This window comes from Dromiciops gliroides, chromosome 2 (assembly GCF_019393635.1).
Source record: "Dromiciops gliroides isolate mDroGli1 chromosome 2, mDroGli1.pri, whole genome shotgun sequence".
In the NCBI taxonomy this organism is placed as follows: Eukaryota; Metazoa; Chordata; class Mammalia; order Microbiotheria; family Microbiotheriidae; genus Dromiciops; species Dromiciops gliroides.
In genome coordinates, this window is record NC_057862.1 from 71,779,148 (window position 1) to 71,793,843 (window position 14,696).

A 14,696-nucleotide genomic window follows, 5' to 3' on the forward strand; every position below is an offset into this window, starting at 1 on the left:
AGTAAACCAAGTGGAAATGAATTAAATGTCCTCTGGACTCTTTATGAACATATTGGAAAGGAAGGGCAGGGCTATTATAGCAAGCGACCATGGAACCCTCATAGGTGATGCCAGTGGAACCTGAGAAGGGTTTCTAGACTCAAAAAGTTCTTCTGAACAGGAAACATCCCTACATCAGTGAGGAAACTGCAAAACCCAGAGTGGAGACCATAAGACTTTTTTTTTTTCCCTACAGAATAAAATAAACAGAAAGATACTGGAATAGAGGGAAGTAAAACTGGGTTTGAATTGTGGCTCCACAACTCCCTAACCGTGTGACAGCAAGGAATTCAACTAACCTTGCTGAGCCTCAGTTTTCTCATTTGAAAAATGAGAATGGGTGGATGGATGGAAGGAGGGAAGGAAAGAGGGAGGGAAGGAAGGAAGGAAGGAAGGAAGGAAGGAAGGAAGGAAGGAAGGAAGGAAGGAAGGAAGGAAGGAAGGAAGGAAGGAAGGATCGATGAATAGAAGAGAAAGCATTTATTAAAAACTATGTGCCAATCTCTATGCTAAGTGCTGGGGGTAAAAATACAAAAGCAATGATAACAATAGTAATTCTAATACTTGTACAACCTACCTCTCAAGGTTGCTATAGGGAAAATGTGTTTTGCAAGCTTAAAAGCCAAATGTAAACATGAGTAATTGCTATCTGCACATGCAAAGAAAGGTAATCAGCAAAGTGGTAAAGGTTTGTGAAGTCAATCAATGGGACTTAGTAGCTTCCAGCTAGAAAGACCATCAGGCTCTACTCATTCTCTAACTCTCCTCTCCCTCGCCCCCATCTCAATCACTGACTTTACAACTGACTCTGAGAATAACAGAAGGACAAGAGATTGAGACATACACTTTTAAGGTTTATAGAAAACTCCTCCTCTGAAAAAAAAAGAAAAGAAAAAGAAAAAAGAAAACTCCTCCTTTGGAACAAATGGAAGGCAACGCAATATGGTGGAAACAACATTGGTCAAGGGGTCAGAGATCCCAGGATGTGACCTGGTTTCTGATACATGCTCCTTGTGTGACTTTAGGAAAGTCACTTAACTTCCCTGGGCCTCAGTTTACTCATTGTAAAATGAGGGGTTTAGATTAGATGGACTCTGAGGGCTCCTTCCCATTCTATGTAAGAAATTAAGATTGGATAGAAGGTCCAGAAATAGTTTTTTAATAAATAAACCTGTGAATCAATCTCATTTGTTTAGGGGACGGTTTATTCCTTGTTCAAACACTTCTTTGCCATTGTGTAGGCCCATATTCAATCACATTCCTTTCTTGTGGTCTCATATTTTTTTAACAATTCTATCACTCAGCCCACAGAATAAGTTTCATTGGCAGTCTGCCAGCCAAGCTACTTGTCCATTACTCAAGTGTACAAGAAAAAAAAAAAACTAATACTGAGTAGGACTGCCCAAACATTCTAGACCACCACTGCTTACCAATAGTAAATGTACTGTAAGAGAATAAGAGGCTTATGAGTGACCATTTTAGTATTTTTCTTTTGTAAGAAGTAAATGTAACACTAGAGAGAGAAAGTTAATAATAACTCCCATAACTCATTGAAGTTTTGAAAGCATCCCCCCACTCTAACAACACAGCGGAGTGATTAGTAGAAGGATTTTTATTTCCATTTTACAGACAGGGCAACTGAGGCCTTGAAAAGTTAAGTGACTTGTCCATGGTGATATGGGCAACTCATATGCGGGACAATAATGTATGAGGCAGGATTTTAAATCATACCTCCTATCTCCAGTTCTAGTTCTCCAAGTTATATCAAAATGTGTCTCAACCTGAGAGCTACCAAGGGTAAATTTATCTTTTAATAAGTCCCAAGATCCTTCAGCATTTTTAGCTCATTAATCCTTCCTAGATTTACAAAGTCCCAAAGTGGGGAGATTAGAGAAGCTGAGTCATGTTAGTTACCCTTGTCACTGACTGATGCCTAAATGGTTTGTTCATTGGCAAGAGGAGGGGTGTGGACCTTTTAGGATTCTGTGTGTGTGTGTGTGTGTGTGTGTGTGTGTGTGTGTGTGTGTGTTTGAGGAGAAAAAAATAAAATAAAACACCAGACCCACAAGCAAAGGAATGAGGGAAAGCTGTTTTATGGGCTTGGCTGGAGAAGCTACATGACCAGACATGATGAACATTGTGCTGCCTGTTCAATCAACCTTGTGAGATTTTCCCCCTCTTTTCCCAGGGAAAGGGTCCCTGTTCACCTCCACTCCTCTTGAGTCTCCTTGGCTGTCGAGTTGGGGTTAACTAGATTTGCAAAGTTTGGCTTCCTTGCTTGGGCTGGTGCCATGCTCTTTATTTTATTCAGCTTGTCCCGGGCATCTTGGCATTTCTTCAGGCAGGGTGCACAGAGGTCTTTTTCTTCTACCAAGTACAAGGTTTCCAACCGCTTTATGGAATCGATAAATGCTGCGTCTTCATCATCTTTGGGAAAGGGGTTGCGCTTCACATTCAGTTTCTTTAGTTTGGGAAGTTTGGCTATACTAGTGGGTATAGAGGTCAGGAGATTGTCAAATACACCCACCTCATGGAGCTCCTTCAATGACCCAAGGGTGGTGGGAATATTATCGATATGGTTCAAACCCAGGTTCAGCGTACGTAGGTTCTTCAGGTCTCTTAGTTCCAAGGGAAGGGTGTTGGTTGTTAGCTTGTTATTGCACAGGTTGAGGTAGTGGAGGGAGCCCAACTGACCTATCGACTCAGGAAGCTTCTCGATGAGGTTGCTGTGCAGATCCAACCAACGCAGATTCTGGAACTTGGCAATGCTTTCCGGTATCTTCTTGATCATATTCCGGCTCAGGTCTAGCTCATCAACTTCATTGAGTTTTAAGATACACTTGGGGAAATTTGTGATCCCCATTTTGCTTAGGTCAAGACGCCGTCTCCCATCAAATGTGACCTTGATGCAGTTTTTGGCGATCTTTAAGGTAATCTTTTTCCCCTTAGGGCCTTTTCGTCCTTTGGCCATTTTGCTTCCTTAAAGATGAAGGATATAGTAGGTGATATAGATAGCAGGTGGAAAAGAGATGAAATGGATGGAAGATATTAGCAGAAACACTCTGGGGAAAAACAGAAAACAATCATCAGAAAAGGAATATAACTTCAAAAATCACAGTGCTCTCCTAGAAGATGAAATACAGCAAGATGATGAAAAAAGAATATAATTTAGTTTCCAGAGCACTAAGGAGTCGCAATCCCTGGGTTTTAGTCTGAGCTCTGCTATTAAGTAGTTGTGCATGAATTTAGGAAAGGTCCTTCACCTGTCTAGGTGACCTGAGTTTTCCTCATTTCTAAAATATGCAGCCTGGACCAGATTATCATGAAATTTCCTTTTAGTCCTGAAATTCTAGGATTATATAGTTAAACAGTTAACCATTTACTCACATAAGTATAGATGTATGTTTGTATGTGCATGTATGCATATATGTGAATGTAGTATATGTCTATGCATATACACATGCATGTATATATTTATTTGTATGTATGCATATATACACACATGAATATATGCATATATGCATGTCTATCTATATATAGAGTGAGAGACAGACAGACAGACAGACAGACTCCTCTAATCCATAGTTCATTGTCCTATTATTAGACACATTCTACCAATTCCCAATACTGGGTCATAGCCATCACCTCCCTTATCTATTCCTAGACCTGTTCCACTAAAAACCCCTTCAGATAGTTGATTGTTGATTGTAATGATGCTGATTGTAATCTACCAGAAATTCATATCATCTGATTTCAACTGGACTCTCACTGCTACACAGAATACCTTTATTCTTTCTTGATTGATTAACTCTTAATTCAAGTCAACAAGCATTTATTAAGCACTTACCATGTGTCAGGCACTGTGATAAATATTAATAATACAAAGAAATACAAAAACAGTCCTCAGTCTCAAGAAGCTCACATTCTAATGGACTCTCAAGCTCCTTCTAGTTATTTCTAACTTCTTCCTCTCTCCTAAACCCCATGATGGAAACCTCACTGTGTCTTTCTCAGATGGTGACCTGACTCCTATTTTTCTGAGAGGCCATCCATCATGAATTTCATCATCTGTTCTACTCCATTCTTCAACAAACCCTCTTTATCTTCACTCATCCTTTGCTCATCAGATCATAGGTCTAAATGCTGGAAGGGACCTTATAGTTCATCTGGTCAGCCTTCCTTATTTTATAAATGGGTAAATTGAGATTCAAAAAGGCTAGGTGATTTGTCCAAGGTTACGTAGGTAGTTAGTAGAAAAATCAGAATTTGATTTGGGTCCTATGAATCTAAATTCAATACCTCTTTTTCTACTTCTGCACCCTGGATTCAGGGATATGTAGGTAAATGTTTAACAACCAGCTTTCTGAAAACAAAACAAAACAAAACACGTATATGGGTGATACAAAAAGCATATGCATTTTGAGTTTAGTCTGCATTATTAATATTTTCCATCACTTTCTTAAGACTAGGAATCAACAAAACAATAAATCAAGCCCTGATTTGTAGTCTTTGCTGGTTTCTGAGGTATAAATGCTCACAATGAAAATTTAATAATTGGCTCTTAAAAGCTTGATCCAGTTCTCTTTCTCTGTCTGTCTCTCTGTGTGTGTCTCTCTGTATTTCTCTACCTCTGTCTCTCTGTCTCTCTCCTTTCTATGTATCTCTGTCTCTGTCAGTCTTTGTCTGTCTGTCTGTCTGTCTCTCTCTCCCCTGCTTTTTCTCTGTTTCTGTCTCTCCTTGTTCCCTCCTTATCCAGTGCCTGAAAATATCTCCAGGATTGTCACACTCTCCCAACAAAACAAAATCTTCATTTAAATGTCACCCTGTCATTCTCCTACTCATATATTTCTTCCCCATTTTACTTCCAAACTCCTAGTAAGACCGTCTATATTCACAGATGCCTCTTCCTTATTGCCTACTTACTTTGCCACCCTTTCCCATATGGCTTCTGAACCCATTGATGTAACTGAAACCTCCCTCAAAGGTTACTAGTCATCTCTCTACTGGTAAATCAGGTGGCCTTTTCTCATTCCTCTTTCTCCTTGTCTATGTCTATGTGACTTCTATGTCACATTTAACATCATCTATCACCCTCTCTCCTTCTAGGCATACTCTCAATAGGAGCAAAGATGCAGAGCAGGAAGGGACTTGAGACATCTTCTAGGCCAATTTTATAGATGTGGAAATTGAGGGCCAGAGAGACGTTAAGTGGCTTGCCCAAGGTCACACAGCTAGTAAGATCAGGTACTCAGACTCCAAGTCTAGTGCTTCCCCCCCACTCTACCCTATTCCTTCCTAAACTTTTGTGATATTAGCCCTCCCCTGGCTTTTCTCCTGCCTATCTGACTATTCTTTCTGTTTCTTTTGTTGGACCATCATCTATCTCCTGCTATTAGATGCTATTACCTAGTTTTTCACCTACACAACACCTCTCCCATCTGTCTTTTCTCTGTTCACACACACACACACACACACACACATTCCACCTTGTAGCCACTACCTTATTTCAGTTGTCTCACCTAGACTACTATAATAGTCACGTTATTGGTATCTCCTTCTAATTTTCCCTTTCTCTAGTTCACCTGCTATATAGCCATCCAAATAACCTTCCTAAGATATGATTTTGCCCATCTCATTGATCTTTCACTAATCCTTTGGTGGGGACAGCTAGGCTGTACAGCGCTGGGTCTGAAGTCATGAAGAACTCATCATCCTGAATTTCAATCCTCTGTGACCCTGGGTCAAATCACTTAACCCTGTTTGCCTTAGTTTCCTCATCTGTAAAATGAGCTGGAGAAGGAAAGGACAAACCATTCCGACATCTTTGCTAAGAAAATCCCAGATGGGGCCATGAGGAGTCAGACTGCACAGAAATGACAGAACAACAACAATCCTTGGTGGCTTTCCGCTACCTGCTCAAAGGGACTTCAAGTTCACAATTATTTAGAGTAATCAAAAGTAAGAACAGAGCAAAGCCATCCAATGGATGAGTTAATCTGGGCAAAGAAATGGGAATTCCTATCCTGGGGAGTGACCTGTAGCAATGGCAAATTACAGCTGGTTCATCTCGAGATGAGTCCAGGACTCTACAGTTTAATTGGAGAGAGTCAAATCACAGATTTGATAAATTATTGTTGGGGAAGCAATATGAATGTGTCTATAATAAATACACTTCTCCATTAAAAAGTCTTCATTCTGAGCCCTGCAGGCTCTTTGGCGACTCATTAATCATGTTCGAGTACATGGGTGTGGGGGCGGGGGAGGGAGCACTGACTGGAGACAATGTGCCTCACCTCCTTTCTCTCATATACTAAAACCTAAACTGTGTATATATGTACCAGGTGCTTCTGCATGATCAGTTTCTTCTCTTCCTGGACCTCTTTGCCCCTGGATCTAAAGAATCCCTGCTTTTCTCCTAGTCATCTTTCAAGGCCTTGCTAATCCCCCTTTTTAGAAGGCAGCATGATGTTATCCAAAGGAATCAAAACATCTGGATCTGAATCTGCTCTTTGGGAAAATCAGTCTCTCTTCCCCCCTCCCCCTCTCTCTGTTTCCTTAGCTATAAAATGGTGTGGAAGGAGTATAAAATGTCCCTTCCTGCTCTAATTCCTATCATCCAAAGTCCAAGCGTGAGCTCTAAATCTTCAGGAGGACACATCTAACTGAAGTCCAAATTCTTGAAACCAGAGATGATTCCAGACTCATGGAGGATGCTGGCTTGGGGAGAGGGAAGGAACGAAATTCCCAAATGATAAAAGGCTGCAGCGCTCCTACTGGGTGTTTAATTGAAATAAATCATTGGCTTTTTATTAACTATTACTGATGTCATCTAGTAACCCTGCCAAGATGAGAGTTTGCAATTTAAGAAACTTTTTTGTTTGTTTTTGGTGGGGCAGTGAGGGTTAAGTGACTTTCCCAGGGTCACACAGCTAGTAAGTGTCAAGTGTCCTGAGGCCAGATTTGAACTCCAGGGCTGGTGCTTTATCCACTGCACCACCTAGCTGCCCCCAAGAAACTCTTTCTAACAAACGATTTAGAACACCAAAGAAAGAGAAGTTCTCTAACATTATACCTTTTACCTTGTTGTAGATTTTATGTCATCACATCAGAAAACCTGACAGGTTGTTTTTTTGCTTTAAAGTAGCCCAGTCATCTAGCTCTTCTGAGCTAAACACCACGCTGCTACACCCCATGGACATCTAAATGAAAACTCTAATCGTAATCCATTCACTTCATTTTGTACAAATGCTTATTAGCACGTTAGAGTTATAAAACTGTCCTTATTATTAGTCGATTGAAATCGGAAATGTAAAACTGTTTTAGCTGCATTTACTTCTTTTAAAGGTTGATTTCTTTTTTATTTAAAGTTGCGCTGTTTCTAAATTCCTACCAGATAGTTTAAATGGTCACTACAGATTCATAGACTGTTCAAAGACTGAAGAATACAAACAGGTCATCCCTCATTTCAAAAATAAATGAGGTTCTCCTGAGAGGTGAAAAGAATTTGCCTGAAGCCACACAGTGAGGTAGGGGCAGTACCCATAAGTCAGTCAACAAGTATTTATTAAATACATGCTATGTGCTAGGCACTGTGCTATGTGCTACAAAAGATGCAAAGAAAGACACAAGGCAATCCCTGTTCTCAAAAAGTTTACAATTTAATGGGGGACACAACATGAAAACAACTAAGTACAAATAAGACAGTTATAAAATAAATCAGAGATAATTAACAGAGGGAAGGCACTCGCATTAAGTGGGTAGGACCAAGACTAGAACTGACATTTCTCTTGACTTTTATTTAGCTCAGTGCCCTTTCTACTGCTTCATGTTGCCTCTCAGCAGCATGGGAAATTTTCTTATTTCCCAGTTCAAAAGCAGTGGGGTATTTGATGGAAAGTAGATCCTAGATGAGTCAAGAAGACCTGGGTTCAAATCCCAACTCCAAATACTAGTTTGTGACCCTGGGCTAGTTACTTAACCTCTCTTTCACTATTTACAAAATGTAGGTGGTGAACTCAACCACTAAGGTCCTTTCTGGTTCTCACTCTACAATCCTATAAGAACATTGAAACTTAGATGATTCACTTTATATTTGATACTTGAGTTCACACATAAATTACTGTCTCTTTAAAAATAAAAATGTCACCTCATTTTAAGCAAAAATAGTGTTAAATAAAAAATTCCCTCATACAAATGAGGCATTTTTCCCATGTAAACTGCATATTATATATTTGATTTACAGCAAAAATTGCCCTTCCCTTTGCTCTGCTAGATTCTCAATCTTCCTTGCCAATCCCCTCCACCCTGGTTTTCTTCAGTAAGGGCTAGAAATATACACAAGAAAGCAGAGGGATTCCCAAAGCCAACGCCCCCCCCCCACCCCCGCCAATAAAGGAAGGATTATGAAAAACCATTAATTTGTTTAGATCAGAGGGATTGATGTTGCCTGAGATATTTGGTGGATAGGCTTCTCCCTAGTTGAACTAAGCACTTGCTATATTTCTGACACTAGCTATTTAATAGGATCACTAAGGATGGAGTTAGAAAAGAAATCAAAGTTCATCTAATTCAGCTTCTTCATCGTAACAGAAGATGAAGCCAAAGCCCGAGAATGAATGACTAGCCTTCCATCACACATCAGAGGTCTGTCTGGTCTCCAGCCTCTATATCATTTCTCTGTATGGCCTCTGAATAAGTCCAGACTTGTTATTGATCTTCCAAACTGTGGCCTCCACCCCTGACCAAATTGAACAACCCCACATGAGGTGGAATATAATAGGACTATCACCTCCTTTTTCCTGGAATCTATCTTTCTTTCTGTGGCCCAAATTCAAATTCATTTTGGGGGGCTGTTGTATCACATGGCTGCCTCATGTAGAACTTATGGTCTACTTAACCCCCCCATATATGTTCTCATATATGTTCTGTCATGTACTTTTGAAGTTGAGCTTTTTTAACGTACATGCAACACTTTACGTTTATCCCTAAATAAAAAGAATTTCAATTATTTCCATCCATTTGACTTCTATTAAGTGTAGCAGAGTGGATAGAACTCCTTTTTCTTAGCCTCCTGGACACTGGTGGAATGATAAACAACTTGTTTGTTGCTAAGTGCTTTTATCTTCTGCATTTGTTAGTCTGGTAGTTTGATTTTTAAGCTTTCCATCAGAAGGTTTAAAAAATAATGAAGCCACTTCAGGTATCTCTGAAGCAGTTTCTCAACTCTTAGATTCCAATGGGATATGAAAACTTTTCCCCAGTCTTTTGTAGCTAGTTGACACAGTGGGTAAAGAGCTCAACTTGGACATGTGATATATAAAAAGTTTGAGGGACATAGATTCTAGGTAATTAATGATTTTATTTAGCCATCATTAGATGGCTAGTGAATAATTAATAAAAGGATGATCATTTAACCTTCTCTCATAAACCAAAGACCCCTCCTTAAGATCCCTTGACACTTATATACCCTTGGAATGATGGAGGTTCCCAACAGGCAGCAATCCACTCTGATTGGTTAATAATTCATGAGAGAATGAATATTATAATGGGAGGTGGGCCTATTCCAATGAGGACTGGGAGTGTGACTTTGAATATGTCAATCTTTCTCCCAGACCACCCTCAGGCTTTGACAATCTAGACAAAAGTTCTACTTCACCTCCCCCCCCCCACACACACACTCAAGCCTGAGTAAAACACAATGGGCCAGAATTTACCTAGATTAGATTCTGTTTTAAGGTTTTTCTAGTTGGATAGGTAACAATTTCACCTAGATAAGATGGTTTCCTGGGGCAAATTTTGGGGGCAAAGTCAGCACTGTCTTTCAAAGACTGGCTGTATTAAGTTACAGGAGTTTATTTCCAAATGAGGAAATAGAAAAAAATCTCAATCTTAATTAATAATTTGGTTATTAATATGAGAGAAAAAATAATCATTTCTCTCAAAGGCAAGAAGACAAGTTAAAACCTGTCTTCAGATACTTACTATGTGACTCTGGGCAAGTCACTTAACTGCTCTTGGCTTCAGTTTCCCCAACTGCAAAAAGGGTATAATAGCACCTACCTCACAGGGTTGTTATGAGGACTGTATGAGATAGCATATGCAAAGCACTTTGCAAATTTTAAAGCACTATACAAATGCTAGCTAGCTAGTTTTAATCATTATTATTCTATATGTTGTAAATGTCCAACATACCAATGACTTCAGGTAGAAGACATGATCGTTGATTGAGAAGGCTAGCATAAAAGCGCCACCATTTCACATAGGTTAGGAAAGAGGTAGGGATTCGAGTAAATAAATCATGACAAATTAGCCAGCCAGCTTTCCCTACAACCACAAGGTTATTTTTCTTGGCTCACCTTTCTAAGTAAAACAAGGAAATAAAATTGCACAAAGCCTGTTTTCTTTTTCCAGCTCTCAAAGCACACCATGTACATATTCATCTTTCAGATGCCTTACAAGGTGGAGCTACGTGTTTTTTAACACCCCTGAAAGTAACAAGACTCCTAAGTAAATGCCTTTTCTTCACCCAAAGCAGGAAATGATGGAGAGATAAGGCAATTACCTGGTGAATTTCATCAGTGTAGCCAGTCAGACCAGCTAATTTAAATACTGTATCCCATGCATTATCCTCTTTGACTACATATGGCAGTCAAATTACAAATAATCTTCACATTTCCTTTTTACCTTGAACTGTATCATTACAATCTAGGAAAAGCTCTGGGAAAATATACCTATGTAATAGCTAGTGCAGGCCACACAAAGTGAGGAGAACTTTTGTGCCTCCAAACTCTACTTTTTCCCTGAACTAGCTATCAGTATTTATTTCTCAAGCTACTGGCCTGGGGTTCTGCTCTAGAGTGTCTATCAGTATGTCTGCATCTTTCCTTAGTTCTTTTCTTTTCTTTTTTGGTTGGGCAATGAGGGTTAAGTGGCTTACCCAAGGTCACACAGCTAGTAAGTGTCAAGTGTCTGAGGCCAGATTTGAACTCAGGTCCTCCTGACTCCAGGGCTGGTGCTCTATCCACTGCACCACCTAGCTGCTCCCTCCTTAGTTCTTTAAGACAGACCTGAAGGAGAAATGCTATTAGTCTTTCCAAAATTCAGAATTTTTTGTCTCCATAATTTTGGATAATAAGGGGGATGAAAATACTAGCACTACTTCACAGGATCCCTGTGAGAAAAAGTCCTTTTGCAGATTGTATCCTTAGGAAGGCTTCTGAGACACAATTTCAACATTTATTAGCTGTGTGATTATGAACATGTCACCTAATTTCTATGTGTCTCAGTTTTGCTCATCTGTAAAATGAAAATAATTATACACAACATCTCTCTCAGGTCATTGTGAAGGAAACACTTTGCAAACTAGAAAGTGCTCTACAAATGAGTTATGTCCATTATATTCTAAGTATTACTTTGGCCTTTAAGAAAGCATTACTATTCCTTTGGAAACTATTTTCTGTCAAATCTCATATTTTCTCTGTTGATGTTAATAAGAATCTGACTCTTCTTTGAATCAAAAGTACCCAGGGCCCAGTAACCAAAGATCCATGATTTCTATTTAGTTTAATAGTATTTGTTTTGTGTTTCTGAATATACACTGTTTTAATTGGTTTTGTTCAAATAAAGCAATAGCATGGAAAGGATGTTTTACAAAATAAAATAATAAATCGTGATTATTAGTGTAGGAAGAGATGAGAAAATTTCCCAGTACACCAAAACCTACAACAGCAATAAATATCTCACCCTCCCAGACCAACATAAACCAAGATGAAAAAAGAAAAACCCAAAACAGCTCAACTCTCCCAGATGTCACAGTCCTATGCTGGTATCTATTTAATTTTGAGACAATAATGAAAGTTGATGTACTTCATATTATTTGTAATTAAATCTGAGTGACCACCAAGGAAAAAAGATAAGACTTGATAAAGAGAAGGAAGGAAGAGAGGAAGAGAGGGAGGGAAGGACAAGTAATCACTGTGTTAATCCTAATAAATATGAACTCCTTTCTCTCCCTACTCCCATCATTCATTACTACCCACAAATATATTTTTCGACCCAAAAGGTGACCCAAGCCTATTTGGACATGAAACAGTCAGTATCTAAGACATGGGGTAGTCAGAAGAGTGCAAGACCTAGCATCACGAGACCTAGGTTCATGGTTTAGTAGAAAAAGCATTGGATACAGAGGCAGAAGACCAGATTTCAAATTCCAGGTCAGCTACTTCCTAGTCCTTTGATCTTTGATGTTACTTCAACCCTCTGGGCTTTAGTTTCCATATGCAGTAAACATGGGAGTTAAGACTGGTCAATCAATCTTCTTCTAAAGTTGGTCCCTTCTAAGTCTAACATTTTCTGAATCCCATTTTCTTGTATTTGCTAATGCTTTTCCTCCTTCCCTCCCTCCTTTTCTTCCTCCCTCCCTCCCTTCCTTTCTTCCATCAGTCCACTCTCCCTCAATTTTTCCCTTCCTTCCTTCCTTCTTATTCTGTGCAACTTAAAGTCTCTGAGCCTCATCTGTTAAATAAAGGTGATAATGGTTGTACTTCCTATTTCACATGATGTCATGATGACAACACTTTGTAAATGTTTAAGGATTATGTGAGTTATCGATTACCGATGCACACAGATTGAGACCTTGACCCTCTCATTCTGCCCCCACCTGCCTGCACTTAACAGATATTTAGAAGCTCAACTTTGTATGGCAATTATATTACAATGATATATAGCATGAAAGATGTTGTTCTAGTCACTTAGTTGCAGACTGTTGAAATAGAACTGAAACAAGTCTTTCAACCCACTGCATCACATCAGTGTGCAAGTACATCATGTAGTACAGACCCAAAAATATCAGTCCTATAGCTCTGAGGCTTATTTTAAGGAGCCAGACACCCTGAACTTTTCCATCTTGTCAAATTGTCTCCTACAGACTTATTGACAGCCTTGGTCTTGTTCCACTGATAAGTCAATGTCAACATTCTATGAGCATCAGCCATATGGAGACCACACTGGACAAGATTCTCATTTGTTGTCTATGTGTAAGGAAAAGGAGCTTTAGGAACATGGAGTGGCCTCAGGCAGCCACTTTAAACTCTACAGGAAGATATTTATGAACTCATTTGGGAATGAGATGCTCTGCAGAAGGAGCCAAGCATTAAAGTCTCAATGTGGCAAAAATAAGTTGATGTCTAATGCACATGTACAGACTATCAAACTGCCAGCTGTAATGATTTGCCTTCCAAATCCACCCATCCCCCTTTCCCTGGTCTGTGGAAGCCTTGACAAAGGCCTTGATGTGGAATATAAAGTCCCCTACAAGATCACTCCCATTTACCTTATTTAGCTTTTGGAGTCTAAGAACATATTAGATCTCTCTCTCTCCCTCTCCCTCTCCCTCTCCCTCTCCCTCTCCCTCTCCCTCTCCCTCTCCCTCTCCCTCTCCCTCTCCCTCTCCCTCTCCCTCTCCCTCTCCCTCTCCCTCTCCCTCTCCCTCTCCCTCTCCCTCCCCTCACCTCCCTCTCAGAATTATTTTGTTTTACTTTGTACTTGGTTGTCAGTGTACATGCCACATTCTTGTGGAATATACACTTCTGCCAGGCAGGGATTATCTATCTCCTTTGTGTTTCTATACACCCAGGACCTAACATCATGCCCTTTGCATATAGTAAAACTAGTTTAATAAATGTGCATTGAATTGAGATTTTATTTTCCCTTCTTGTTTTTTTTTCCCTTCCTGCTAGCTTTAAGTGCTGCTAATAAGGGCTCTTCTAGAGGCAGGTCTATGCAGTTGGCAGGCATCTGTTTTGCCCAGTGCTAAATTAGCTCCACTGACCAGATTTTACTTTATATGCTCCATTATGCCACACCTTATGCTCCTGGGTCTAGCCACTGTGGGTTTCTATACGCTAGGGTCTTCAAGCAATCTCCTCATAAAGACAACTTCAGCGCTGAACCCACCCATAAAAGAGAGCCCTGATGAGCAGCCATGGTAACAGTGTTTCATTCTACCAAACTTTACCTTTTACGGGACCCTCCACATAAGCAAAGTTAGTGCTGCCTTATGAACCTTAGCCTTCTCCAGACCCAGTTTGGGTCTGTGCGGTTAAATTTACAGCCTGAACTAATAAAAATTAGGTCCCCTCCCCTCTCCCCTCAGTCCCCAGGCCCCAGTGAGGAGAATGTCAAAGGAAACAGCCAATAGGGAGCTTTTTAGGAAAAGAGGTATGGACAGAATAAAAGATGGAACAAAGTATTCTTAGGGCACTGTTCTGATCACCAGGGGGCATTGCAGGATTAAGAGAGGTACAGTTGCACTCCATTAAAGGACCGAAGGCCAATTCAAAGCCCAACAACGAACAGTGGCGCCCTTTCCCTTGCTCTCCCTATTTGTTGCTGCTTGGGCTCAGAAATAAGTTTTTACTTTCCCATTTTCTCATGTCTTCCTTATAGAGATTTACCATTTCCTTCCTTATGGATAGATGGGTAGCTAAATGTGTACCATTTTCCCCCTGAAGTTGCTCTTTCCATATTCAGCTGGTTAAAGAGGTTTTAGCTGGACCATATAGATTATGATGATGATGATGCCAGCATGGTATTATAAATAGAAAGTTGGACTCAAAACCAGGGAGATCTAGATTCAGGTTTCACCTCAAACATATACT

The 14,696-nt window shown here is 39.9% G+C and overlaps 2 protein-coding genes across 3 annotated transcripts in view; one reads left to right on the forward strand and one right to left on the reverse strand.

Annotated features, from left to right (window-relative positions):
- The window catches only part of WDFY4 (WDFY family member 4), a 346,483-nt gene that overhangs the window by 242,741 nt on the left and 89,046 nt on the right, over positions 1–14,696 (forward strand).
- LRRC18 (leucine rich repeat containing 18) overlaps positions 1–14,696 on the reverse strand; it is a 29,559-nt gene that overhangs the window by 652 nt on the left and 14,211 nt on the right. The window contains exon 2 of one of the 2 annotated variants that reach the window (XM_043980869.1): positions 2,247–3,101. In XM_043980869.1, coding sequence (XP_043836804.1) covers positions 2,247–3,010 — 764 coding nt within the window. In that variant the 5' untranslated portion in view covers positions 3,011–3,101. Of the gene's footprint in view, positions 1–2,242; positions 3,102–14,696 lie in introns of those variants that run through there. The other variant, XM_043980870.1, reaches the window with a different exon arrangement.